The sequence below is a fragment of the Grus americana genome, chromosome 13 (assembly GCF_028858705.1).
Source record: "Grus americana isolate bGruAme1 chromosome 13, bGruAme1.mat, whole genome shotgun sequence".
NCBI classification, from domain to species: domain Eukaryota; kingdom Metazoa; phylum Chordata; class Aves; order Gruiformes; family Gruidae; genus Grus; species Grus americana.
The window spans coordinates 22,698,788-22,726,039 of NC_072864.1; the positions used below are offsets into that span (position 1 = coordinate 22,698,788).

General features: G+C 46.7%; 1 protein-coding gene across 2 annotated transcripts in view; it reads right to left on the reverse strand.

Moving 5' to 3' along the window:
• NLRC5 (NLR family CARD domain containing 5) overlaps nucleotides 1–27,252 on the reverse strand; it is a 51,254-nt gene that overhangs the window by 14,522 nt on the left and 9,480 nt on the right. For both annotated transcript variants that reach the window (XM_054840554.1, XM_054840552.1), the window contains 29 exons: nucleotides 24,676–24,741; nucleotides 21,223–22,978; nucleotides 19,291–19,374; nucleotides 18,852–18,935; nucleotides 18,689–18,772; nucleotides 17,766–17,855; nucleotides 16,843–16,893; nucleotides 15,882–15,947; nucleotides 15,093–15,176; nucleotides 14,030–14,113; nucleotides 13,533–13,622; nucleotides 12,859–12,924; nucleotides 11,735–11,812; nucleotides 10,935–11,018; nucleotides 9,769–9,852; nucleotides 8,448–8,537; nucleotides 8,277–8,324; nucleotides 7,752–7,826; nucleotides 6,600–6,683; nucleotides 5,803–5,886; nucleotides 4,767–4,850; nucleotides 4,044–4,133; nucleotides 3,040–3,105; nucleotides 2,468–2,551; nucleotides 2,308–2,391; nucleotides 1,761–1,847; nucleotides 1,223–1,303; nucleotides 586–669; nucleotides 117–200 (listed from right to left, as the gene is read on the reverse strand). In XM_054840554.1, coding sequence (XP_054696529.1) covers nucleotides 117–200; nucleotides 586–669; nucleotides 1,223–1,303; nucleotides 1,761–1,847; nucleotides 2,308–2,391; nucleotides 2,468–2,551; nucleotides 3,040–3,105; nucleotides 4,044–4,133; nucleotides 4,767–4,850; nucleotides 5,803–5,886; nucleotides 6,600–6,683; nucleotides 7,752–7,826; nucleotides 8,277–8,324; nucleotides 8,448–8,537; nucleotides 9,769–9,852; nucleotides 10,935–11,018; nucleotides 11,735–11,812; nucleotides 12,859–12,924; nucleotides 13,533–13,622; nucleotides 14,030–14,113; nucleotides 15,093–15,176; nucleotides 15,882–15,947; nucleotides 16,843–16,893; nucleotides 17,766–17,855; nucleotides 18,689–18,772; nucleotides 18,852–18,935; nucleotides 19,291–19,374; nucleotides 21,223–22,978; nucleotides 24,676–24,741 — 3,976 coding nt within the window. The remainder of the gene's footprint in view (nucleotides 1–116; nucleotides 201–585; nucleotides 670–1,222; nucleotides 1,304–1,760; nucleotides 1,848–2,307; nucleotides 2,392–2,467; nucleotides 2,552–3,039; nucleotides 3,106–4,043; nucleotides 4,134–4,766; nucleotides 4,851–5,802; nucleotides 5,887–6,599; nucleotides 6,684–7,751; nucleotides 7,827–8,276; nucleotides 8,325–8,447; nucleotides 8,538–9,768; nucleotides 9,853–10,934; nucleotides 11,019–11,734; nucleotides 11,813–12,858; nucleotides 12,925–13,532; nucleotides 13,623–14,029; nucleotides 14,114–15,092; nucleotides 15,177–15,881; nucleotides 15,948–16,842; nucleotides 16,894–17,765; nucleotides 17,856–18,688; nucleotides 18,773–18,851; nucleotides 18,936–19,290; nucleotides 19,375–21,222; nucleotides 22,979–24,675; nucleotides 24,742–27,252) is intronic.

A 27,252-nucleotide genomic window follows, 5' to 3' on the forward strand; every position in this document is an offset into this window, starting at 1 on the left:
AGAGGTCACAGGCCTCACGGCCATATTCCAGACAGAGTGTTTCAGAGAGGATCAGGGTAAGTCAGAGGGTTGAGCAAACGATAAAGATGTGGGAAAGACCACATCTGGGGACATACCCGAACTTCTTCAGGTCTGGAAGAGGTAGCAAAATCCTGACTAGCATTTCTGCTTCATCATTAAGGAGCTCAACATGGGACCATCTGCAAGAAGAGAACAACAGACGTGGGCTACATCCACTGACGACAAAAGGTCTTTACCAAGCCCGCAACTACAGCACGCCGGTGCTGGGACACTGAAGCAGTGTCACGACATTGAGACTTGACAAGGTCCCATGGGAGTTCCCAGCCACGATAAGACAGTACAGGCTGTCTGGGCACAGGGGAGGTTTAGATGTCTGCAAAGGATACCCCAGGAAGCCACAAGGTCTGTGGGTCTTGTCTATTTTCCATCCAAACACTCTAAGTCAAGGACCCAGAGGACAAGGACTGGGACCTTGCTCTGGCCTCTCCCTGCTGTGTGCTCTCTTGCACACATGAGGACACGCTAATCCCTTCCCCAAAAAGTCCTCTACAATGCCTGGTTTACCTCAGTTCCTGAAGCTGAGCACATTTTTCACGAATCCTTTGGTAGAAGCACGCATGCTCGACTTCTGGCTTGTACAGATTCAGTCTGCAGGATACGAACACAACGCAACTGTCAGTGATGATCGGCAGATGCCACTGCAGTGTCTGGTACCCCTTAGGGCCAGGCTTAGGAACAGATCAGAGCTTTGCAAGTGCCCTCCCTGGGCTCTCCTGCTATGTGCCATCTACACCAGAGTCCAGTGTAGAGAAACACAGCCCTTCCCCAACCGCACAAGAGGACAGCTGCCACCTTCTTCAGCTATGCAAAGGGAAAAAGACACTAATGCTGTTCCCTCTCTACACGTTCATGCAGAAGCCAGCATGTCTTAAGCCTTCAAAGTGCTCAGATCTCCTGAATGCTCCTGGTCCTGCGGGAAACATGGGTGGATTTTTTTGCCTCGTGCAGGTCCAGTACAGGCCTGAGGGAGAGTGGCCTGAAAGACACACATGTGAATCATGCTCCTTCTGCGTGTGTGTCACGGAGGCACTCTGAGACCGAACCCACGGAGACCAGAGCCTCAGACACGCTGAAGATGTTTTTCATCCTATGGTGAGTTTCAGAACAAGCAGAAAATAATGGCAAATAGCCACTTTCTCACCTGCTAACAACTGATTCCACCTTCTCTGGGCAGCGTGGGAACCTTACGCCTAATTGGAAGAGGGTTTTCTCTTTACATATCCTGGAAAGGTAGAGATTAGAGAACATCATAAGCTTGTGAACTTGTGAGGGAGAACAAATGCTGTTTTCCAGAAGAAAAATCGGGAGGACTGGATGGCACAGGCCTATGCTGGTGCACGAATGCTAACTACCCATCTCTGAAGAGGTCTGCAATATTTAAACTAGTTCCAAAGTCAGCCTAATCTGGGTATCCTTTCTCCCAAGGGGGACCAGGAACATGGTCTCATTTCCAGTACACCTACTAAGGCGTGCGACCGCAAACCTTCTAAGCATTTCTACCCACCAGACATTTGGGTCAAACTTGCTTCACGTTGGCTAATAGCTTACAAATCCACTGGAGACAGAGAATAAAGAACAGAAGAGCAAGTTAAAGTGCTGGCTTGAATCCCATTTCCTTAAAAGTATCGGGCTAAAAGAAAAGATCTGAAAGATACCAGAACTCAAGGTGATCTACTTACGTGATCTCAGTAATGTTTCCACAGGCCTGGACAGCCAGCTCGAGAAGGTTTGTGACACTTTCTTTACGCACCCATGGCTCTTCTATGCTGCAAAGCAGAATATAGGCAGCTCTGCTTTATTCACACACATGGATCCATCTCTCCCTCTGTCAGGTCTCTAATATACTCCGGAGCGGCCCTTGTGCTCTAATGCAACATATTTTGGGAGAAGTGAAGAATTCGTCACCCGGGTGAACTGCGGGATGCTCTGGTGAGACCTCTGGTAAGGACACAGTAGGAACGTGTCCACCAGGATTAGCAGCCTTCTCTGTAAGGCAGGTAGAGGTCTACCTACCAGTTTATGGTCACAGCTTTACATGATGCTTAGTAAGAATCAAGGAGATACAGCTGAAATACCAGTAACTTAAAGTCACCCATGGAAATTTCTCAGGCCAACACTACCTATCTTTGGAAGAAGCACAGTTCACTTTTGTTTTTGATGAAATGAGATCTTGGATGATCAGGCCAGCCTCAGGTCAGTATCTGACCCAGCACAGTGACACAGTACCTGATTTTCAGAGGACCCAGGTTTTTCCTCAGTGAATGCAAAAGTCTCTCTGCAGCTTGGACTGTCACGTTGTTATTTGAGGATCTAGAAACAAAGATCATTGTAATGAACGACTTACAAATGGGACCAGCCAAATGGGTCCAAGCAGGCATTAACTCACCTGTACTCTGTCAGACCAGTGCACTTTTCCAGGAGTGAGCACAACTTTTCCAAGTGGTCTGGCTGAAAGTTGCACTCTGCAAGTCTGAAAGGATGCAAAAGAGAACAGTCTTAGTTCCTTACAAACAATTCAGGCTTTTTGATCCAGAAATCTCAGGCATCACAACCTTTCCCACAGGATGGCACCAAAACCTTAAATGCCTTGCAGGGCTTCAAAAAAAGATTGTGGCAACACTTCAGAAGCATCTGCTGAGATGTTCCGATACAGCATACATGTATGCTAACGGTGCAGCTCTTTGTAGCACCCTGTCCTGTGACAGGGACTGCAGGGACACCTACAGGTCCCTAGGTGAGGAATGGTCAGTGGGGAAGCAGTGAGAGAGAGGGATGCGGGGTTCTCTGTAACATGAGAAAGCTCTTCTCAGAAGGTGAATCAAAGGAAATGTATCATCTATTGGTGTAAAATATCACCATGCCAGGAGCAAGGGGGTACAAGAAGTTTTGTCAGGCTTGTCCCTAGAAAAAGGACAACATCTTGTCAAAGAAATCACAAAAAAATACCTGTACCATTACCTCAAAATCTTTCTTGGGTCATCTCTGCTTGTCAGCTTGATGATTAAAGTTGCTTTGGAGCACAAACTGCACAGAGAAGACACATCGGTATAAGATTTGGAGTGAAAATGACTATTTTTCCCAGCAGTCAGAATTTAACAATACTTCAAGCTGCACAAAGAAACACAGTGACAGAGCTACCTGGTGCAGCTCACCTCTCCCTACAATAAATCAGCCTAGGGAAATGCTTCAATAAGGTTTTGCTAATGCTAAGTTGGCATAAGGCAGCACTGGTGGCTGGAGAAGCAATCCTGATCTGCTCTGATTTCGTCTGTCTCCTCCTGTCCCTGCATTCTCTGCTCCTCTGCCAAGCTCTGGGAGAGCTGAAACAGAAGATTGATCTGCTTTAAACTAGCCCAGCCAAAAGATTCAGCAAAAGTGACCCCGGTTAAATTTGGTTCATGACAGATCAACTGCTCTGTGCAAACATAAACATGGATAAGGGCAGATCTGCAGCATGGCCCTGCCATGAGACTTGAATCCGTGAGAAAAAGCAGTTCATGCCAATGCAACAAGCCCAGAACCATTGGGCTATTTTTGCCAGAGAGGAAAGGAGATAAAGACACAAGTCCAAGCAAAAGAACATTGGAAATTGCTTTCAACCGACTCACTCTGAAATCTCAACGTACTGAAGTGAATTAGGGACCATATTTTCAGCGAGCAAATGCCAACTCTTGCCCTGAAGAGGTTCATTTACAGCTTCATACATGACAACAATTGGTACTGCTGAATACCTGTGTCTTTATAGACAAAAACAACTTGGCCCTGTGGAACAACTGTTCTGCTAACTTCCTCCTTGGCAGCCACATTTGGCCAGTAGAAACGGACATAAAAGCTTTGCATCCACATATACATAAAGGTAGTTGAAAATGTGGCCCTCGTCATGATTACCTGAAGATCACAAACTTTATGATAAGAGGAAAACATGCAGGGAAGAATCAGGAATTAGTAAGGAGAAAACACACCTGACTTGAACTTCCGTGGTATTTCCAGATGTGGCAAAGGCATTTATGAGATGCAGAACTCCATCCTGAGAAATCCTATTATGGCTGAGACTGCACAGAAGAGAAAGAAGGTTTTTCAGGTGTCAAGAGTCAGGGTTTTCCCCAGGCTCCTCAGCCACAGAGGCAAAATTCAAGTGGCCACCAAAGGCAGAACAGTTTGTGAGGTGCTGGGCCCTTTTGGCTGTGCTAAACACACCGAACCCCTCCAAGACACAACATTGCTGACCTGGGTGGCACAGCCAACTTCCAGCTTGCCCCTTGCACTACAGAGGCAGCCGACCGCTGGAGCAGCTGCTCCCCCGTCAGAAAGGGAAAGGGAGAAGCTGGTGTAGGGCTCACAGCCCCCTAAACTCACAGCACCCACATGCCTTCAGTTATTCAAAGAGGACGACGTACACAGAAAAGTGATGAACTGAAAACTCGGGGGACTGGGTCAACCTGTGTCACATTACCCCACTCAGGGCCTTCTTATCTTCTGCTGATGCTAACAGAAAGACTTTTACCTGCTTCAGCAGGTTTTGGATCAGACCCTGAGTCACCCTGGTCTCGAGCTGTGCTCATGGCTCACTCAGACCTCAGCTCCTAGGGCAGGGGTGGACAAGAAGCAGGATAACCAGCTTCGGGGGGCAATCGCGCGAACACCTGTCTGCTAGGGCCCCTCAGGTTCACAGTATGCTTTCGTACTTGAGGGAACAGGTCACAGGCGCTTGATGCAAGTGGTCCAAGAGGCACCGCAGGCCTTCATCTCCCATCTGATTCCTGGAGAGGCTGAAACACAGAAGAACAAGGTGGCAAATCAAAACTCAGCACTTTAAGAAGATTTGAAGGAAAAAACCCAAACTTCCTGGACTTAAATCCCAGCTCAGCCATTAAAAGTCTGTCTAGAACAAACTGCCCTACAAAACTACCTCATGCACAAGCTCCAGAGCAAGCTCAGATGAAGTCTGTGCTCAGAGCAGAGCTCAGATGAAGCCACAAATGCCTCAAAACAGCCACGGAATGAAAGTGGAAATTGTCCCACCAGCTCAAGCCCTCTTAAAATATATATATAAAGGACCTGTATGTTAGTAATCAATTTTGTTTCTAAACAAACACATATATGCGCAGACAGGCAATGCTGAATCATGCCAACCCTGCTCTCCCTCAGTGACTCCTGATCAAGGTCATGGCGACAACGCAAGCCCCACACACTCTACATCCGCCAGCCACCCACGCTGCTCCAGGACTCTGCAGAGCTCAATCTACCAGCCCTTGACCGATGGCACAGTCCGTCAGCCTGCGCACGCTGTCGAGTGCGGCAGGATGCCAGACCCCTGCAGGGGCAGAGCTGTGAGATGTTGACCATGCACACGGGTGGTGTGCTGTCACCATGTGTCAACGAACAAGTCCTGCATCTGTTGTGGATGCTGCAAGTCATGTTCCATGGGACCTGCTAAGTGAGGAGTATCTGGGATGCTGTGCCTTTGGTGGGTATTTCTCCTCCTGACCTTTTTTTTTTTTTTTTTTTTTCCCCTCTATGTATCATTAAAGAAAAAAGGGTTCAGGGCTACTTTGGTTCTGGAAACAAGGTAGGAATGGGTGTGAAAGAGTTTCTGCATTTTCTTTGCCTAGCTTGTTAATCTACAATTACTGATTAATGCTCCTAAGATATGTTGTGGTTTTAACACTTTCCAAACCAATGTTTCATGGCAGCAATCAAAGCAGGGACCCCAAACATTACCTCAGCAGTGTCAGATGACAGAGGTATGGCAGGAAGCTCAGTAATCTCTCAATGCTCTGGTCACTCAATGAATTTCCAGACAGACTGTAAAACATAGAAGAAAATAAACTCCAAGAGAAACTGGGAAAATCTGTAGGTATTTCTATAAAATCTACATGGACATGCACACACACATGTGCATGGGGGTGGTATGGGCAAGTTCTGAAAAAGGATATGCTTGAAACGCCCTGAAAGTTGGGTGAGATTTAGTCTTTATAGGTCAATTCCTATAAGTGTTTCTCTACATCCCATAACCAATCAACATTCCAGTTTCGAGAGTCACACTTTTCTATTACTCTAAGTTTATAAAATGATGCTACTGACATACTTCCTGCATGCAATATGGGTATTACGTTATTTTTATTTATCATTATTCCATTTCTGTTCCGAGCAGTATTCTTCTAAGTGCCCAGCTCCTGTTGAGTGCGTTTAGTTTATGGCTATACTGCAAGCCAGGGTCTCGAGGAGCAGATGAGAATACTTGTGTCTAGCCATATGATTGAGGAAGACTATGAGAACACATACGTGTTCTGGGGTGTTTACACACAGACATGGTAGACTTAGGAGAGGCCAAACGCTGAAGCAGAGAGGGCGGTGGAAGGTGTGGGTTTATCTAAGCATCTGGGTTATTTTGCAGGGGTTTCCAGGAGGCTGTGGTGAGAGGAGAGCCAATTTACACTAGCTGCTAACCTGAACACCAACTCTGTGGGCTGGGGAGACAGACAAACAGACGGGGTGGCCAAGCGCACAACACTTACTCAATTTCTGTCAGCTGGGGACATTGAGCCAGTATCTGGCACAGCCTGGTCATGTCCTCCGGACCCACTCTGCAGTCCCTGAGACTGAAGAAAACAAAGCACTTGGGAGATTAACATTTCCCATGACCGCGGTATGGCAACACTCTCTTCATATTCCAGAGTCTCACATCTTAGGACAAGGCCCATAGCAATCCTCTCGCTTCCACTACGTAGATCTTCCTACCCGCAGTCTAGGACTGAGAAGTCAAAATCTGTGATGAGCAGAGGATTCTACCAGCTCTGAGATGATTCAAGAGAGCCAGGCCACCAAAATGTCATGGTATTTTGTGTGTTGCCTCCCTAAAGGCACATCATTGGTACTTAAATTGTCTCTGGAGATCGGACAGCGTCTTCCTCTGCTCAGCACTGTCTCAGCTCTCCCACAGCAAGGCTGGAACATTGCCTCCTATCTCCTTCTCCAAGAAGGAAATCACAGAAACCTCCCTGGGTGACAAGCTGGCAGATCTCCATGGGACAAATGTAGTAGCCAGACAGGTCTGTATCTCATTATTATTATACCCATTATATTATTATGGGTAGAAGCTTCCCCTGCAGGAAAGCAAGACAATCCTTACAAGCCTGGCCAAGCAAAAGAGGCACTATTTATTTTCGCATACACATCTGTAGCAGTGGACATCCAATGTCTATCCCAAGAGGGTGTATTGTTCATCCAGCCGCCTCTGGGATACGACCATGTCCCTCCAGTGACCACAAAGCACAGATACCTGCTGGCCTGGGTTGATGCCAGCCGGCCCAACCTCTTCAAGGCTTTGGCAAATTACACCAGCCAAGACCTTCTCTCTTGTAACCAAGTGTTATTTTGAGATCTCGCCTCCCTGACCAGTTTCAGCAGGGGAGAAGATGGTAGAAAGATACATTAGAGATGGATCTTTTCCAGAGGTGTCTCATCATGGGACACAAGCAGAGGAAAGAAACCTCAGCTTTCCAAGAGAGCCAAGTCTGCCTCTGAAGGCAGGCAGGGCACAGGACAGCTCTCTGAGGAGACACAGCTGGAGAGACGGGTCTGGTCCACATATCCCGCTGTGGATACAGACCCCTCAGCCGTCTCTCCCTACACTCCTGGGTGACAGAAGGAAGCTGGGGCTGCCATACCGAAAGCACCGTCCTTTTGCCACGTGCTTGGGATGTGCCAGGAAACTACTTCTCCGTCTGCTGGTACTTCTGGCCCTGGGGAAAGAACAGTTTACCCATGAGCTGGACCGATGTTATTGCCCCCGTGTAGCTGACTCCCCATGCTGCAGCTGGGGAAGAGGGTGAGGTGGTGGCAGTGGCCTCACGCTCCACTCTGTCTTTTCTCACCACCATCCCCGGAAGAAAAAGGGCCTTATCACCCCTCTTCCAGCCTCCAGAGAGCTCTGCATCCCCTCAGCTCTGGGTGGTTGCTCTGACCTGACCTGGGAGGGGAGGGGAATGACTGCAGCCCTGGTCAGCAGTGGGATACTGTCGTCTGCTCCATACCCTCGAGCCTCTGTCCATCAGCCATGAAACAGCTCACCCTGCTCCCACCACCCCGACTGGAGTTTGGAGCCACCTCAAGGACTCACACATCACCATCTATTTAAGATTTCATAAGGAGGAATTTGAAAGGCTTAGACAGATGAGTGGGTATGATTTTACCTGATCCTTTCCCAAAAGGTCAGATGAACCACCTGCCTGTGTCCTAAGCTGTAAGCAGAAAAGAACATAATTAGGTTGGACTTTGAAGACACGTGCTCCTGTATCACTCCTCAAAAAACACAGGTTAAGGTTTTAAATAGTAAAATATGGGAAAAGTACTCCTGGTCATACCTGAGGTTCATTGTTTTAATGTGTTCCAATGTAGATAAGGACTGAGCTAAGAAAAACACAGAGTTCAGGGAGATCTGGTTGTCATTAAGCCTACAGGAAGAAGAGATTAAATCAGCTGCTTCAAGCAAAACTACTTGCAATTTACACTGTGTCACATGATAACAGCGATCCTTCTCTTCAGAGCCTGCTTCTTTGCCACCTTCTGTCTGTGTTTTCAACTACAGTTCTGCAAACACAACTCACTCCAGTATTTTTTAAATTCACCCCTCACTTTTAGAGTTCAGAGAATCACAGAATAATTGAGGCTGCAATGGACATCTGGAGATGATCTAGTCCAACTTTCCTGCTCAGAGGAGGGTTAGACTAGAGCAGACTGCTCAGACATTGTCCAGCTGGGTTTGTAATGTATCCAAAGATATCTCTCTGGAAAACCCATTCTAGCGATGGACCATGCTCACCACACAAGTTTTTTCTTATGGTTAAATGGAATTCTTTGTATTTCAGGACATCAAAGCAAGGCAAAACCAACTCTTTGGCTGTAAGTGCAGTTGTGGCAGTACAAAACCCACACTAAGACTGTACTCAGGTCTGTTAGGTCTATCACAGTATCTACTGTGACTGTGGGCAGAGTGTTTGATGCTGGGAAAAAAACCAAACAGATAAATAACAGCCGTGTGTTTCATTGCACTGATGTGAAAAGAAGCTGCAGATTGTCAGTAACTGGAACAGTCTTGGCTTGAGAACAGCTCAATTAATCAAACAGGAACAATAAATATCTCTTTTGATAAAGCAGAATGGTGCTATAGTCCTTAAGCCACAGTCCTGTACGGTGCACTCGCAGTGGGAGTGCCAGGTAAAATACCCAGATAAACATGAGGCACCGTTGCGGCTGTATTCAGACTCCACTGCTGAAGCTGCAGCTCCCCAGCATTTACCTTCCAAAGGCGCCCACCCCAGGAGAGGAAGGACTGCTCTCCCTCCGATGAGGAAACAGGAGAGGAAAAATTCAGTGGCCTGCTAAAGATCTCAGCCTGTTTTAGACACCAAGTGCCACACCAGCACACAAGACCTCTTGTCTCCTTCATGGAGGACTGAGACACAGCCTCTCAGGCATTGACCTCAATCAAGCTTCATGTGGAGTCAATCTGTTCTGGACTAGAGGTGGGGACAGACCAGATAGCACAGTGGATCTTCCCTCAACAGACACAGCATATAACTTCACTTGATCCTGAAGAGCCTGTCCCAAACACGGACCGTGCTCCCACAACCAATACTCCCACAACAACCAATCCATGAGTAAGGAGAAACGGGAGCTACTCACTTGAGAGAACTTAACATTTTCAAATTCGGGAGGAACTGAAACAGCTGCAGAAGTCCCTCATCTCCTAGGTTATTATTTGACAGCCTAGGATTTAAAGAAAGGCATTTAATTTTCATAGGAAGAAAACACCCACAAACAAACAAGAGGTACAATTAGCTCTTAGTAACTAGAGCTCTGAAAGCAGAACACGGGCACCCTAACCCAAACAACGTGCACCGTCCCTCTCCACTGACAACTAAAGCCTATGGGGAAACCAGAGACTGGAATTATCCAGCCTGGGACAGCCAGAAGCCCAGCTCGGGGCTCGCCCTTTTCTTATGCCCACCAAGTGACCCCTCTGGACTGACGGTGCTTTTTAATGCAGTTACCAGGGACCAGAAGTCCACAGCTCTGAGAAATGATCAGCCTGGACAGGCCCAACAGAGGAGCCACGGGTTAGTCCTGGAGAAGGATATTAGGCTCTGATATTGGAGCCTGAGGATTACAGTGGGCTGTGGCCCACGTGAGATCAAGGGACATAACTGCTTAAGAAGAGCAAGGCTAAAAATCTCTTCCACAGGCTACCAGGCCAAAGGGAATAGCCAGCCCTCAGGTGGTGGTACATAGACTATATAAAATGCTTGTGCTGGTCCTTGTTTTGTCCTCAAAACCTAGACGTGAGGGTGTGTGTTGGCTAGCCTTTCCATCAGGGCTGGGCCTGCTCACCTCTCGGTACTAGCAAACAGGATGACTCCCCACACACAGCACTAACAGAAGAAAGTGCTTTGGTGCTGAAAGTCCTTGCACACCACATGTGGGGTCACCAGCAAAAGCACAGCACGCCGCCCTCATTTTAGGTGGGATTCTTCATGCTCTGCAGCTTTGGTCCCAAATGGCCCAAAGGCAAAAATGACAGGGCAAGGTTTTACAGCTTTTGTAATACCTGAAGTCAGGCTAAGTGATCAACTAGTCCCTTTCCAGATTTATATCCTGCAACCTTTGCCCTATGAGAGCACTAGAACTGTATGTCTCCTTGGCAAAGGATATTAGCCCATGTAAAGCTATGCCTGTCATAAGGCTATGTCTCTGCCGCATTTTCCATACAACACTGCAGAACAAAAAAGTGGCATTTTCTCAAAATCCCAAAGAACTGCAGCTAAAGACCATAAGAGTTAAGAAGGACTCACTCCAGCTCGGAGATGCTGCTACATTTCTTCAGGACTGCACACAGCTTCTCCAGGTCACTGGCTTGAAAACGACTGTCTGTCAGTCTAGGGAGAAAAAGAAATCAATAGTCCATGTCTGCAGGACTGCGAACAAGATTGTAAACTTCACTCCTTCAGAAAACCAGAGAATAAATGAAGAGATAATAATGAAATAAAAAAATCCCCTTGCAATAGCTTTGAGGGGGGGGTGTTTGGGGGGTTTTTTTTTGTTTTTTGTCTGCAACAAGTCCCAATCTGTACTCTCACCTCTTGTCTGCAAACAGAGAATAAAGAGACAAGGTAAAGAAAACTTGTGGCACAACAAAGAACCAGGTCCCCAAGGTCCTGGTTAGAAGGCTCTGGGTACAACTTCTTCCTTCCTCACTGCACCCTACAAAACAGACAGGCGCACTCTGTGCTGGAGGCAGCGCGTGCTCTGACACGCATCTGAACACGGGTCCGGCTTAGGATGCATTTCTCCGAACAACAGTAAAGAACCACCCAACCCACAAGCTCTGTCACCACCAGCTCCACCAGCTCCCATGTGGGAGCTGACGCAGTAACCACACAATCACCACACCAATTCTGTAAAAGAGACAACCCACAATCTGTTTGGACTCCTGTAGAAGACCACAGATGCTAACCACAGAGTGCTTCAAGCTGAATACAGTAACACCAGCTCTCTCATGATTCACCGCTCAAACTTGGAGACGCAGGTAACATCAGCGATAGGACCCAGAGACAGGACATGCATGAAATGCAATGAAAATTTGCCATGGTACCTTATTTTTTTGGAGGCCGTAGGTCTCTGGTGTTCCTTTCCATATTGTTGCTCATCAGTAGAGAACAGAGGCTCTTCCCTAGTAAGTGAGCACAAAACCAGACAAGGGTAAAACACTTACGCTTTAGCAATCTGGCAGGTCCCTGGGGTCCCCTGGCTCTAGCCCACATCCATATCTTGCCAATAGCAAGTTGTTCTTCCTTGCAGTGATTAACCAAATACTCGAGAGTGTGGGGAACTGAGGAGAAGGAGAAAAGACAGATTGCCCATCTAAGCTACAGTTTGATGGAGAGTTCAGCTTTTGCCTAAACATGTTTTGTCCAAAGAGCCCACATCTATGCAAAAACTATTCAAAAAATAAATAGAACATACAAATCCTAAAATATCTGAGTTTAAAATGTCACCTGGTGCCTGGAGTCACAGATCACATGTCTCAGGCTGTCACTCTCTTTCAAGCGTAGCCACAACAACTGGGTTGCATCCCATGATAGTGCTGCTGTTCCTCTCCAGCTAGGAGGTGGGATGCAGGTTTACTGTGGGAAATGCTATTTTACAGTGGGCTCAGTCCATGGAGAGCAAGGACATAAATAAATTAATCTACAGCTCCAGGAGCAACAGGAAATCATTTCTCAAACAAAACATTTGAGTTGAGCTGTTTTGACCCAGAATTTTCTGAGGGGAAAAACAAAACTCCAAATTAATTTTGATTGAGGAGTACAATGATCCAGAACACACAGTGTAGTGAACTAGACTGTTTTAAACATGCAGGGATCTGGGAATCTTTTGGAAATTTGGTTTGGAGGTGTGGGGTTCACTTTGTGGTTGGTTTTTTTGTTTTACTGTCTGCTATTATCAGATAGCACAGCTGTTATTAAACAGCCTGCTTTGCTTATGATGCTGTGGGTTGAAATGTCCCCTAGGGACATAAAACATAATCAAACACAATAGAAGGCAGTGGGCAACTTCCAAAGTGGCTAAGAAAGCAGAAGAAAGTACTACCTTTAGATTCAGGAGGGAGGAGGGGCAAGGACTGCTGTGAGATGAACCGTTACCCTTGGTACCTAAACAGGATGTAAGAACTACAGGAGATGCTGAGAAAACACCATTTGTGCACACACACTCTACCTAGGAGGAGGGGATGCAAATTCTCTGTCTTCTGCAAACCTCAGGACTGCAGTCTGATGACAAAGGCTGTGAAGAAGAGAAGGAATCAATGTCACATTTTGGTTATTTACAGGACGACTTGTTTTAAGTACGCTTGATTTTGCTGTTCAAAACTCTGTGGTGACACCAATCACTTAAAACACTCCCAAAGCAAGCAAAAAATAATCTCCCTTGGTTTTAAATCCTGGTTGGATCAAACTATGCAATATTGGATTACCCAGTTTCTCTGAACCATTAGAGAAAGTGCAGACAGAATTGTTACACTTGAACTCCAGGGGTTTTCCAAGGGAAAGTAATAGGAGGAGAACTTCCTACTCCACTCCAGGAGATGTCACCAGTTCTCATACTCCACAGAGACCCTTCTCTCCAAAACTTCCCAGGGCAGACAGCAGGAATGAGTCTAAAACTGCCCCCACACATGAAAGGACACAGTTCTGTACCTTCTAAATTCTGGTCGATGGCTCAGATAAAATCAGCTTACAGCAGTGTACTACCAAGCATCAGTGTTAGCAACCATCTGTGGACATGTTCTTCACCTGCCCCGCTTCTGAAGCGACTCAACAGAAAACTCAGAAACCTAACTCTCAGACTTGTATATTGGGATTAACCTCAGGAATGATTCAAGACCTACATACCTGACTTGTACCTCCATCATCTTCTGGCAGGTATTTACTGACTTCAACAGACTGCAAATGCCATTAACAGAGAGGTGGTTTTGACTGAGACTAAGAAAGAGAAAAAAGGCAATTAGCAGGTCCCTGAATGCTTTTAATGAAAGGGCGCTGCAGCACTTAGGAAGCTTTTAAACCACTTTCCGTGCGTGATGCTCTGAGCAAGTGCCCAACTTCAGCCTGAACAGTCTCATGGGCTGAGTCTCATCCTTCCTTAAGAGTGCTCAGAGCTGCTTCTGCAGCACTGGCCTTTGTCTCCTGGATCCCTGCTCAGCATCTCTGTACAGTCCTTGCCAGGCTCAAGAAAAGAGGGCAATTCCATAGAATCATAGAATCATTTTGGTTGGAAAAGACCTTTAAGACCATCAAGTCCAACCGTTAACCTAGCACTGCTAAGATCACCACTAAACCATGTCCCTAAGCACCACATCCAATTTGGTTTTGTACAAGGCAACACTTACTCCAGCTGCTCTGAAATTGATATCCAAGGGAGGCTTTCCAGCAGGCAACTGCAGCCTTTGTCTCCAAGCTTGTTACCTGATAAACTGAGGCATTTTCCAGTTAGTGGGGAATATTTTGAACAGTATAAGCAACAAAGCCCTCAAAATCTCCTTGCTTTCCCGTTCCCACAATTGTTTTTTTTTTTGCCTGGACTGTTCTTCTGTCCCAGATCAATCTTCCCTGCTTATCTCTGCATGAAGCAACTTCAGACAAAGAGTTTTATCCCTAGGACAATGTGATTCATGCTTTAGCCCCCAAAACATCTTACTTTAGAAAACCTAAGTGGGAGTACAAAACAAGTAACCAAATGAGTGAGTGTTTACTGTACTCCTGGAAGGAAGAAAGGAAGGCAGAAAACACTGGATGACAAAGATCTCCAGATCCCAATTCAAATCAATGAGCTAGAAAACAAGGGTTTGAGGTGTAGCTAAATTCAAGATTCAGTCTGGACTGAACTGTCTTGCAACAGATATTCCTGCATTTTCCAGGGCAGACAGGCAAGAAGGAGAGCTTTACAGCCAAATCCAGGTGGCCTCGGATATAGGCAAATAAGGAAAGGTAGGGACGATACTCATTGCAATGTGCAGGTTATGATGTGGATCCTCCACTCACTTCTCCCAACAGAGCTGGATGGCTTTAGAAGATGAAAGGGACAACACAGAAGCAATCTGTGTCCCTTTACTGGCTCAGAGGAGTCGCTGGAGGAGCTGTGCCTCCTTACAGCCTCCAGCACGCAGCACTGCTTGGCTAGCAGGGTCTGCTCTGCAACTGGCATTTCTGGTTACAGTCTGAGGAAACCAGAGGCTGCAGATGTCACAGGAATCGAAGGTTGGTCAGCATTCATCTCCTGCTGAACTTCACCAAAACTCCCTAACCAGGGTCCCACCAGACACAACGCAGAGTGCTGGGACCCCTCCTTGGGGTCAGACCCTACGTCTCACTGCCCTTCACACGTAACATCCCCTGCTCCCTGCCACCCGCCTGCAGCCACTCAGTGAGAAGGGAAGGGAAGGACGCACTTACTTCACTTCGGAGAGACAGGGACAGCTCTGGAGAATGGCAACAATCGCCTCTGCATGTTGGGGAGACAGGCTGCAGTCCTGCAAGCTGTGAACAGGAAGGGTTAATGAGCAGTGAGGGGACAGTGGGGCCCGGGCACTTGTGGTGTCTCTTTAAACAAGGGCACACAGAAGCAGTACCAAGAGAGGGAGGTTTTACTCTCTGCTCTGCAACACAATCCTGGGCACATTACTCTGTCTGTCTGTGGCCAGCGCTGCAAAAGGAGCGCAGAAGGACACACTTGCAGTATGCTGTGCAAGCGCAACACCTTGCGCGAGAGCCACCTGACACCGCCATCCACAAGAAGGGGATGGATGTACCTGTTCCTGTTGCGCAGAGCACTGAGGGAAAGAGAAGGAGCTAAGGGAGGGCCATTTCCCAGCTTTAACATGCTCAGATAACATGCCCGAGTTCTATTTTGAGAAAGCCAGTACTCTCTTCCAGAGCCCAGGCAAGAAAAAAACCTGTACAGCTCATGCCTTTGGTAGTTATACGAATATATGGCATTATCAAGGGAACTCTGCCTCTCTAGGGCTGTAGAGCCCAACACACAAGAAATGAAGCCACTGGCTGGGCCAAATAGGGATTTCTAATGTTATTTTTATTTACTGATTCAGGTTTATTTCAAACTTGTTCATATGTGGAAATATCCTCTGTCCCTATGGACCAACACAGCTGCTATTCTTGTCCTTCTGTAGTACCTGGCATCAGCAAACCACATGCACCAGCAGGAATTTCAATGCCTTCTCTTACCATAACTTCACATGTCTAGTTGGAATGGCATGTTCTTTATTCTCTTCCCACCTCAAATCCAAAGATCTGCAAACAAGCAAAATATTTGGCCTTTAATATGCCTTCACAAAATACTTGATGACTTAGGCAGTGGTTAGTATTTTCTGGAGGTTTTCTGGAAGAAACCACAAGGTCTGCGTTCAGTCCAACCATTCCATGCATGGTAAAGTGATTTTCGAGAGCCAGTGACCTCCATCAGGAGATGGGAGCACAGGGGGTGTCCACACGGGATTTCACTGCGTATTTGAATCAACTTGATAACTGAGCCCCAGTTCAAAGGCACTACTAAGATGCAGGATGTTTTGTCTCCACGTGGGATTGTGCCACGAAGGAAGGAATAGACATACCCACCCACGCCAGGCTGCCTACAACAGCACAAGCCGACTGTCCAGGCATCTGAACAGGAGTGATTTCTAGTCAACTCAGGGCCAAGCTGAGCCAGTTCACACAAGCATGCAAAATACCGTGAGGTCCCTCAAGGACTGCACAACACAGGGCAAAGTGAGTTCCCTATCAGGGAACAAGAGATTGTTTCATACTTTCTCATTTAAGATCAAATTCACACTTCCCTCAAAAGTATGCACAAGCAGGGAGAACACAGGAGCCAGCCAGAGAAGGAGCAAAGTCTTTTCCTTTATTTATCCTCACATTCAGCTGTTTTTCCAGCAGTTTGGCAATAGAAACACAGCACTTCAAGCTTACACAGGCACTAAGGCTCTGCCTTTGTGGAACTGGCTGGTAGGTCTGGGCAAAGACCAGTTAGCTTGGCTCCCTTTCTCCTTGCTCAGGAGGATCCAGCTCTGCCAGATGCAAGGGCAGAGGTAACCAGTTCTGTTGCTGGGGCGGTTTAGAGTGACACCAAGCTGATGGTTTGAATCAGCATAACTCTGAACATAGCATAACCCCAAGTGCAGTTTCTCACCTTGGAAAATTCCCAGATGGGCCAGAAAAATACATAATCACGGTGTCCTTCCTGAAAAAGAGATCCAAGCCAATGTTAGGGCACAGGGGGAAGGATGCCGTTTCTTTAGCAGGGGTGCTCAGGAAGGACCAAAGCTGTTGCCTGGGTGCTAAGGAGGGTCCTGATGTCTGCCATGGTAGCACATTGCCACGGGCAAGCAATCGAGCAGCCACGTGGCAGCAGGATGCCCCGAATGTTGAACTGGGGCTGCTGTGCAGACAAGAGACTAACACAGTTAAGAAAATTGGGCTGGTATTTTTTTTTGTTTGTTTTGCAACATGAGCAGTTTGTTGGAAAGAGGTTCAGCAGAAACTCCACTCCAACAAGAAAAATAAGAAAAATCTATATGCAGTATGACTTCCCTTGAGTTACACCAAGGATTAATTTGGCCTGTTAAACTTACAATGTAAGACGACCATAAGAGCTAGGATTTAAAAATTCTACCCTTTCTCTGTCATCCTGGACCTATGAAAACAGCAAAACTTGTAATTTAAGGGAACATAGAGCTAGAGCTACTTAAAGCCATATCTTCACAGTAAACTTAACTGATTTATAGTAAATTTATGCTAGCTAGTAAAGATTTTCCTGGCTGATATATTGCAGAGCTTAAAAGCAAGTTTAAATTCTTATATAAGAAGAAATATTACACCCTGCAAATCAATTTACAGACCAAGGATAAAATGACCTATTAAAAAAATACAAAGAGAAAGTCTGTAGTATGATGAATTCAAATTTTGTTTCAAACAGAAAACAAAAAGGATTTAAATTAGTTTTTGTTGACTTTGATTAGCCAACAATTCAGCTGTGAACCAGTGTCCATTTAAAAAGTCAACATCTAAAGAGACAGCATATTTGCATTTGTAACAGCTCTCATGCATTGATACCTGACAAGCAGTTCAGTTGCATTTTGACACGCAATGACTTCCTTTGCCAAAATGAGAACAGCATTCAAGGACAGATCGTTGTTGCTCAGACTGTGAACATGAGGAAGAAGGCAACCTCAGCTGCTGGACCCAACAGCACACTCTTTTCTTATGCAAATGCCCTCTACTCTGCACCCAAACACCTTGAAGCACATGATATTTTAGTTAGGGCATTTGTCCAAAACTTCAGAATTTTGCATTTAGGACCCAACAAAAGCACGATCAGATCATAGTTCTTCTCTGCAAGTTATAGCTCCCATGAATTTAGAATCAGATTCTTCTGCGTGCAACAGGTGAATCATTACCCATTTTTGGGTTAGGTAAGGAATGTACTTTATACCTGTATGATTACACAACTGACCCACAGTGCAGTTAAACTCTTGCTATAACAAGTCCAATTTAACGATAGAGCCACAGAATCACAGACTGGTTTGGGTTGGAAGGGACCTCACAGCCCATCCAGTTCCCACCCCCTGCCATAGGCAGGGACACCCTCCACCAGCCCAGGTTGCCCAAAGCCCCATCCAACCTGGCCTTCAACACTGCCAGGGAGCCAGGGGCAGCCACAGCTTCTCTGGGCAACCTGTGCCAGGGCCTCAGCACCCTCACAGGGAAGGATTTCTGCCTCACATCTCATCTCCATCTCCCCTCCTGCAGCTTCAGGCCATTCCCCTTGGCCTGTCACTCCCTGCCCTTGTCACCAGCCCCTCTCCAGCTTTCCTGGAGCCCCTGCAGGGACTGGAAGGCCGCAATTAGGTCTCCCTGGAGCCTTCTCTTCTCCAGGCTGAACAACCCCAAATGATGAGGACTTAAATTCTCTCTGATGCTATGCTTCACTTCATAGTGACTACCATTTTTAACAGATTTAAGCCATTTTTACTCACTCTATTTTCTTCAGCTTTTCCATTCTGGAAAACAGGTCCATCACCCTCTTCACGTCCGGATCCCGTATCCGATTGTCCTGCAAGCTGCACACATTCTCATTACTACCCCAGGCCCCCAAGAAACGAGTGGTTGATTCGAGGGTCATTGCCACAACACACTCACTTTATTTCCTCGAGCTGGAGGCACTGTGATAAAGCCTGGACCAAGTTAGACATCCCCTCAGCTGTGATGCTGCCACCTGTCAGCCTGGAAAAAGAAAGAATCATTCCAACCGAGCAGAGGGAGGACTGGCATCCCGTGCAGCGCATGGCAAGCCTGTCTCGGATGTGTGCTTACACCGCACTCCCAGCACGCCAGCACAGAGAGGAGATGGCCTGACTCTGCCACCTGCAACCATTATACTCCTCTACAAGCAGGGCAACGCAATATTTCTCTTGATACTAGCATAAAACAAGAGCCACACATATCCACACTGGTCTGTATAGCACTGCGTTACTCTCTATACAGGAGCAGATGTGAGCCGATATAATTAAACTGCAAGATATAAACAGAGGATAGACAGAAAGAGAGAAGGCTCTGACCTTAACAAGCAAAGACTTACTCCAGTTTCTTCAGGTTCCCCATCCCTTGTACGCTCTTTGAAAGAGCAGCAGCAAAGTCATCGCCACATCTCCTACTACGAAAGCTAAAACGTGAAAAAAAAGAGAAAAGACATAAACACAACACAAACTGAAATAAGCTGGCCCAGAGCAGGTTAAAACATGGTTTAAAAAAAAAAGTGTTGAATTTCTTTCTTAAGAGCCACTGCATCATGCTCTTTTTTGCAGCATCTTTATCTTTTCAAACATCTGTTTTAAAAAAAAAAAAAAACACAAAACATTAAACTTGCACATCAACTGCAAATATCTCAAGAGACGGCTTCTGCCTTTTGGTACAGTGACACCATGTGTAAGTGCTGCTGGAGATGATGAGTCAGCCCCATTGTGTGTCCCACCAGACTCAGGACCCTGGAGACAAGGGAGGTCACATAGGGGCAATCCAAACTCATACAAGCAGAGAGTGTCTAACAGCTCCCACGTAATGAGCTGCTTAATTATGAGAGAGTTGATTTCAGGCCAGATACTTTAAATTTGGGTGGCAGAGTAGCCAGAGTTCTCCCAAATGTAAAAGACACAAGGTTTACAAGGTTTTTAGGGAAAGTATCTCTTTTACAGAAGGAATTGGTGGTGTTGGAAAAAGCGGATAAACAGGTAAGCTTTCAGGAAGCCAAGCTCTCCTTTGGACCAGCTGTGGGATGTACCGATTACAGGATGTATTGGCACAAAGCCCCTGGGTTGCATGACTCCCACTGCATGTTCGGGGGCCATGAGAGCAGAAGCCCACCTATGGCCTCGTTGCCCCAAGAGCCTCTGCCACCTTCCCCTAAACCAGGAGGAGTCAGGAACAAGGTGCAGAGGTGCGGTGGCATGATGGATGTGGCCCGCAGTCATTAGGAACACGCCTGAGGCCATGCCGCTTCTTTAGACAGGTTCTGTACAAGCAACACGCAGCTGAAATGCTTGGGGTGCCACTGCCCTTTGCCAGCCCTTCCAAGAGACAGTACTCAGAGTGCTCGTACCCTGTGGACCGTAAAGGCACAGACTTGAGTGTGCATGAGCTGAAGAAGAACCCCCAGAAATCCCCTGTTCCATTCTCCTAATGCAGGGGAACAGCCCTCAGGCATCTGCCTAATCTGCCTGTTGAAAGCAGAGCACTGTGCACCGCCCTGTGCCTGCATTAGCAATTTAGAATCAGGATGTATCATCAGAAAGCTTTTCCAAGAGTAAATTAAATGGTATTCCTATTCTTCTTAATGGAGGCAGAGAACAATCACTGTCCTTTTTACAATTATATCAGTGTCCAGGAATAGCAGTTTTCACATCTCTGTTTCTGCTCCTCTGCTTCACAGCAGACATCATTCCCTTCAGGTCAAGGTAATTCCCACCCTGGCTGCCCCCCATCTTGTCCACATTAGCAAACCCTACATATATTCCTCTAAGTCAGTCATTCACAAAAATACAGAATGAGACCCGTTCCACAACAGGATCCCCAGAGATCCTCCTTGAAAAGTCCTTCCAGCATTACAGCAAAGCACCTGAGAGTGCAGTTGTCACCTCCTGTTCACCTGGTTATGGTGATTTCACTTAGATCACAACTTTCTCATTTGCTTGCAGGATTCACCCTGCCTTTGTATTGTCAAGAAATGCCTATCATTTTCTCTCTTACCTGCTACACTACCGTGTTGTTTGATTGTTTTAATCAAAACAAAGAAACATACAAAAAATACAGCCAGAATGGACTCATCACCTTCATACCCATCGATCACTCATAAATTCATTATTTCATAAATTTCTTCAATATCAAAGTTAAACTGTTCAGATCAGAATTTCTCACATCTTCTTTCTCTCCCTTCTGAAACAAATACCAGGCTTGCCCTTCCAACCCCTGAGCCCCTTCTCTCCACCCACCAGCTCACAGCACTCCGTGTGTTTACCTCAAGTGCTCTACATTTTTACAGCCAGCCAGAACCTCCAAACAGTCAACATCCATGAGACATCCTGCAAAATCCAAATGAGTCAAATCCTGGCCCGAGTTTATGACAAAAACCAAAGCCGACATGTCCGAAGTCGTCAGTCTAAAGTTCTTAAACTCATACTTGAAATTCAACAGGCTCCCGATGTGCTGGGCTACTTTGAGGTCTTGCGTTTCAAACGTGCAGTGGCAGAGCTCAATGACCTTAGGCCCTGTCAGATGAGTGGCCGCCAGTTTCTTGAGAGACTGCAGGATTGCATCCTGCTTATCCTGCACCCAAGCTTCATCTTGGTCAGCCAACAGCATGAGAAACGTCCTACACTCTTTTGACGACAAGCCTGAGAGAAAGATGTGAAAACTCTCCACGAATTCAGTCTTTGCCTCATTCTTTAAAGTCCACTTTGACTTCAAAGAGAACTTCTTCCTCAGGTAGTTCTTGTCCACCCTCTCACTTACCATGAGATACAGTGCTGCAAAAAACTCCTGCAAGCTCAAGTGCACAAAGGCATAGCCAGCCTCTGGGTGTGTGCCACTCGTCTTCGCCTCAAAGACAGTCAGCAGTCCATGTAAGGAAGCAAATTCCTTCACATGCTCTGGAATATCACCAACATAAAATACAAGCTTCTTATCTTCCAGGCCTTTCAGTGCAAGATCACACAGATCCACAATGGCTTTCCTGTTACAGTTCAGCTGAGTCTCCTCATCACCTGCATGCTCTCCATGCTGTTTGTTTATGAAGATGAGAAGCATTTTGATATAAAATTGTGTCATAGTCTGGGGAAGCTCCACATTCATCTGATGTTTAAGGAGCAAATACTCCAAACAGGTGCACACAATGTAACACAGAGCAGGGATCAAGCACAGGCTGAGGAGCTTGATGTTGTTCTTCAGGTGAGCAATGGCTTGCTCTTTGAATGAATGCTGATGAAAATAGCGGCTGACATATTCCTCAACCTTCTCATGGTCAAATCCCCAAATTTCTGCTAGCAGATCTACTGTGTTCAATAAGAAGTCAGGTAGTCTCTTAGGTCGGCTGGTGACCAACACTGTGCAACCAGGCAGGAGCTTCCCATGATAGAGGTTTACAAAGAGCTCAGATATGGACATATGGGAGGTAAGAGATGGGCCTCCCTTAGAAGAGGATGACACGTCCATGTTAGCTGCAAACTCATCCAGTCCATCAAAGATGATCAGTGTATAAGAGGCATTTTCCAGGAGGTACTGGAACACTGCATCAGGGCTGTCTTCTGGCTCAAGGAACAAGTCAAACAAAAGCTCCTTCAGAGTCAATTTTCTTTTTAATAAATTCAACTGCCGAAACTCAAACAGGAAAGTGAAGAGAAACTGAGGTAGGACACCTTCTGCCCATTTCTGACAAATCCTGTGCATTAGCATGGTCTTGCCTGTACCTGGCTTACCAAACAAAAAGATCGCCTTTGTCATGCCTGATGGGGCCACACCACGAAACAGATCTGACACTTTCATGGCTGTATCCACACATTCTTCTGGTTCAGGAGCACCTGCCACATCCTCTCGGGGTTTATCTGTTCTCTCTTTTAAGCGGGAGGCTTTGATCTGCCGAATGACAAGGTTGACAAAGCCTTGGTTGAAAGCCAGTGGCTGTGCTTGTTCCTGTGCTGCTGCTCCTGCTGCTCTCCTGCTTCCGTATCTCTGGCGCATGGAATCGACGAGGAAATGGTGGTACTTTTCAGCGGAATCTGAGAAGACAACAGAGTGAGTATGAGGGTAAAAAAGTTAGTTCTGAGCCATGACAGATCCAAAATACTACCACTTATACACAGAGAAGCCATGGCCCTGATCAGAGGCTGCTCCACAGAGCTAGGTAGAGATGATAAATTTTGAAGACATGCAAATAACCCATAATTTTTCCTATTTTTGCACAGGGGCCAAAGAAGAAGAAAATTCAGGGAAAGGGTGAAACAGCTTTATATAGAAACTAAATCTTATTATCTCTTTAAGATGAGAATTAGGTATTGGTGTATTATGCATATAATTCCCTGTTCACTAGCTCTCCGTTCACCCACGCTGGCCTTGTGCCACGCTTGCTCAGCTACCTGCACCTCCCAACAGCTCACAGAACCACAGGATCCCAGACTGGGTTGGGTTGGGAGGGACCTCACAGCCCATCCAGTTCCCACCTCCCTGCCATAGGCAGGGACAACCTCCACCAGCCCAGGTTGCCCAAAGCCCCATCCAACCTGGCCTTCAACACTGCCAGGGAGCCAGGGGCAGCCACAGCTTCTCTGGGCAACCTGTGCCAGGGCCTCAGCACCCTCACAGGGAAGGATTTCTGCCTCACATCTCATCTCCATCTCCCCTCCTGCAGCTTCAGGCCATTCCCCTTGGCCTGTCACTCCCTGCCCTTGTCACCAGCCCCTCTCCAGCTTTCCTGGAGCCCCTGCAGGGACTGGAAGGGGCTCTAAGGTCTCCCTGGAGCCTTCTCTTCTCCAGGCTGAGCAACCCCAACTCTCTCAGCCTGAGGTCTCCATAGCAGAGGTGCTCCAGCCCTCCTTTGCTTTGAGAACTGGAGATCCCTGATGGTATCAGCATCTCTTTGCTGAAGAGAGAACAGAGGTGGTAATTAAGGGTGCTCAGCACCTTCTGAAAACCCCTATCCTCACTGCTGTTATGTTTGCTGAGTTTTGTCGAAGGAGAAAATCTGGCCTCCTGGGAGCACCTCCTCAAGAACTTTCCTGCATGCAAACTTTCTGTCAAAAACTGGCTCCAGCCCAGGTGCAGCCTGTGTTCCCCCATCAGACACTGGGCAACGCTGGACCATGAGGATTGCAAGGCTAAAAGCAGAGGTAGAAAAGCGTAAAGAAAGGCAGATGATGAAGGAAGGGATGTGGACACTGGTGTTATACAGCCCACGGGTCTGCTCAGTCTACCCAACCTTTCCTGGAATTACTCTACCTCGACTTTGTCATCACTCATCTATTCAGTTACTTCTCTGCACTAGGGTGAGCAGAAACCATATGAGTTTTTAATGTGCTAGAGAAACTGTGGAGCCTGTAGCAGGTTTTAAATTGTCGGTATGTCTCCTGATTTGGTTAAAAACCAGCAAACAAACAAACACAGGGATGACCTACAGCTGAATGCTTTACCAGCATATCACACTTTAAGGGAATCCTTAGCCTGTGCCACCTGCATCCCTTCTCCTCAGGTAGGTTTAATATATCTCTGAAATGGAAACAGATGTTTCTCATTATTTGCCAGGTCCCATTGTCTGTATGTTTTATAACCTGCTGCATTAAGAGTTTATGCAGCTACTAAACAAAATTTTCCCTCAATGCGGGAGGTTGATTTCTTCGGTGTTTCTGCAGAGTTAAACAGGTCCTTCCTCAGAGGAAAGTGCAGGTCCTTCCACTGCTCTGCTTCTGGAACATCTACATACCTAGTCGTTGCTTTTTAACGTCCTTATCGCTCTCAGAGCTGTTGTGATGGCGACGTCGAATAAATCCTGAAAATTGAGAAGTCAGAAACATGTCAAAAGAGCATTTTGAATGGCAGCTTATTAGAGCTGGGCAAGACTCTCCAGCAAAGCATTTGGGGAGCTGAAGAGGCAAAATCAGAGAGACAAAACTATTTGCAAATTCAGGATGAGTTTACAGAACTGCTTTTGCAAATGTTGAAGTAAAAGCAGAGGTGCATCTAGCTATAGAAAGACAGCTTGGGCTGGTCCTCATGAGGCTAATCCATCCTCTTGTCCCACTCCAAATAGGCTACAGCTCTCAGGCGTGACCAAGGGCTCTGGGCTGGTTTAAAGACCTTCAGTAATGGGAATCCCTGAACTTCCCCAGGCAATTCATGCCAACATTTCAGTTTATTTATATAGATTTTTCTAGTGGGTAACATCAATCCTGCCTGCCACAGTGTGATCTGCTCTTTCCCTGTTCTATCCACTTGAGCATTTTTGCTGAGAAGTCAAGCAGGTCCTTCCTCCTCCCTGGGACACATGATCAGCCACGAGGATTCAACATTTATCTAATACTGGAACATGACTTTGCACTTCACAGAGCTGTTAATATCCAAACCTTACCGTTCTCAGCCAACAGCAGCTGGGACATCAGAACTAGGGAGGTACAAGCTGCTGGTGGAAGCCTGGCTTTGAAAATCTTTGCAGGAAACAATGTGAATTTTAAAAGGCATGTTTGCAAGAAATGTGTTAGGTTTAGCAAATGATGCTCAGATCCTTTTGCTCAATCCCCTCATTTGCTTTGCAGCACAGTGCTAAGCAGTGCCAGAACCTTAGCAAAAATCGATCATAACAGCCCATCTAAAAGCATCCTAGGAAATGACCCTACTGGCTGCACAGCTACTGGAAGGCAAAAAAAAATGAGGTATGTGCAATTATGCGTTCGGAGGAGCATACATAATGGAGAGAGCGTTAAGTGCTACAGACAGCCTAATCAAAGACTTACACCACAAGCAGTGCAAAGTTACGCAGGGCACAGAGGAAGTGGTTCTGAGCATATGAAAGAAGCTTGGCAGATTTGAGATGGAGATAAACCAAATAGCAGTGCCACATATACCAGCTACACACTGTAGCAAAGCCCACAGCCCCATTTCTTTCAGCTGTTCTCCACTCCTCCTCAGGATTTAAGTCCACCCAAAGCAGAATAAGCCTGTGTGATGGACCTGAAAGAGAGCAGGAGCAGGAGATAGCAATGACTAGACATCTCTCAGCTCCACAGAAAGTTTCCTTGTGAGGGAAGCCAGCTGCCAGGTCAGCCTCTACGAGCTCAGCTGGCCAGCAAGCGCTGTGTCAAGGAGCTACATCTACTGCTGTGAAAACCTGCCCTGCATTTTCCAAGCCAGACCACAACTACCTCACTGGTGAGTCTTTTTGTAGGCTGGGCGATGCATCCGCCTTGCTTTGAATGCAGGAACTGCTCTGTCACTCTGGGGAACGGGGCAGGGAACAGCTATTTCTGGGAACGCACAACCCACAGGGCTTTTATGGTGCTTAATTCCCTGTTTGTTTGTGGTGCACTCTCAGATGCAAAGCCAAGAGGCATGACTCTTTCCTAACTGGTCCTAGTAACTTTCAGCACTATTTTTGAATTTCTATTCCACCAGCAACTGGCAAGATCGACCGCCTACTCACTAGGGCAGCACAGCAGCTAGCAGCAGCCGTCTGCAGAACAGAAAGGTCACTTTTCAAGATCTGAAAACTGCGTGTGACACACAAGATACAGTATTTGCAGCGCCATGACTCAGAAGCAGTCTGAGTGAAAAGCATGGGCAAAAAGGTCTCTGTGACCACGTGAATAGCTGGAACTGGAAAGGGTAGGTTGGGAACTACGCTTTAAAATGGGTAACACCAGCAGGGAGTGTTCACTGCGCAGGGAGCGCGGTGCTAAAAGCCTGCCAATGTCTGGCTGGGAGCAGGAAATGCAAACACACCAGTTATAAGGTCATAAGGGAACTGGCAAACTGCAGCAAGAACCAGACAGTTCCACAAGAAGCTCCCGTTGCTGCAAGTGTGAGCCTTAGCCAGTCCCCAAATTCACACAGCAGGAAAAAAACGAAGAGCATCATCTATTTTTCACCACTGGGCAATCCAGCACCAACATTAAGCACCTCCACAGGACACAAAGCATGCACTTTGCTCGCTGCACTCTCAGGGTCCTGGCTCAGTGACTCCTCTACGCTGCAGCCTGCAGAACACAAGGCTTCATCTCCCGCTGCTTTGTTTTCCCCCCAGCACACATTTCAGGAGGCCACAGCAAGCTGATGGCAGCTTTCTGTGATAATCTGGATTCCTTTTGCTGCTACCTCCACCGTTTATCCTCTCACCAAGCCAGATGCCAGAATCACACCCTTTCTCTCTCTGAGACTCCTCACATGGGGAGGACCAAGGCTGGTGTTTCATTTTCTGGAAACTGAATATCTGGTGACTGAGGCAGCAACTCAGAATTCAGCAGCCTCCAGTTATTCCAGCAGCTGTTGTGAGGGCCCGGGGACATTG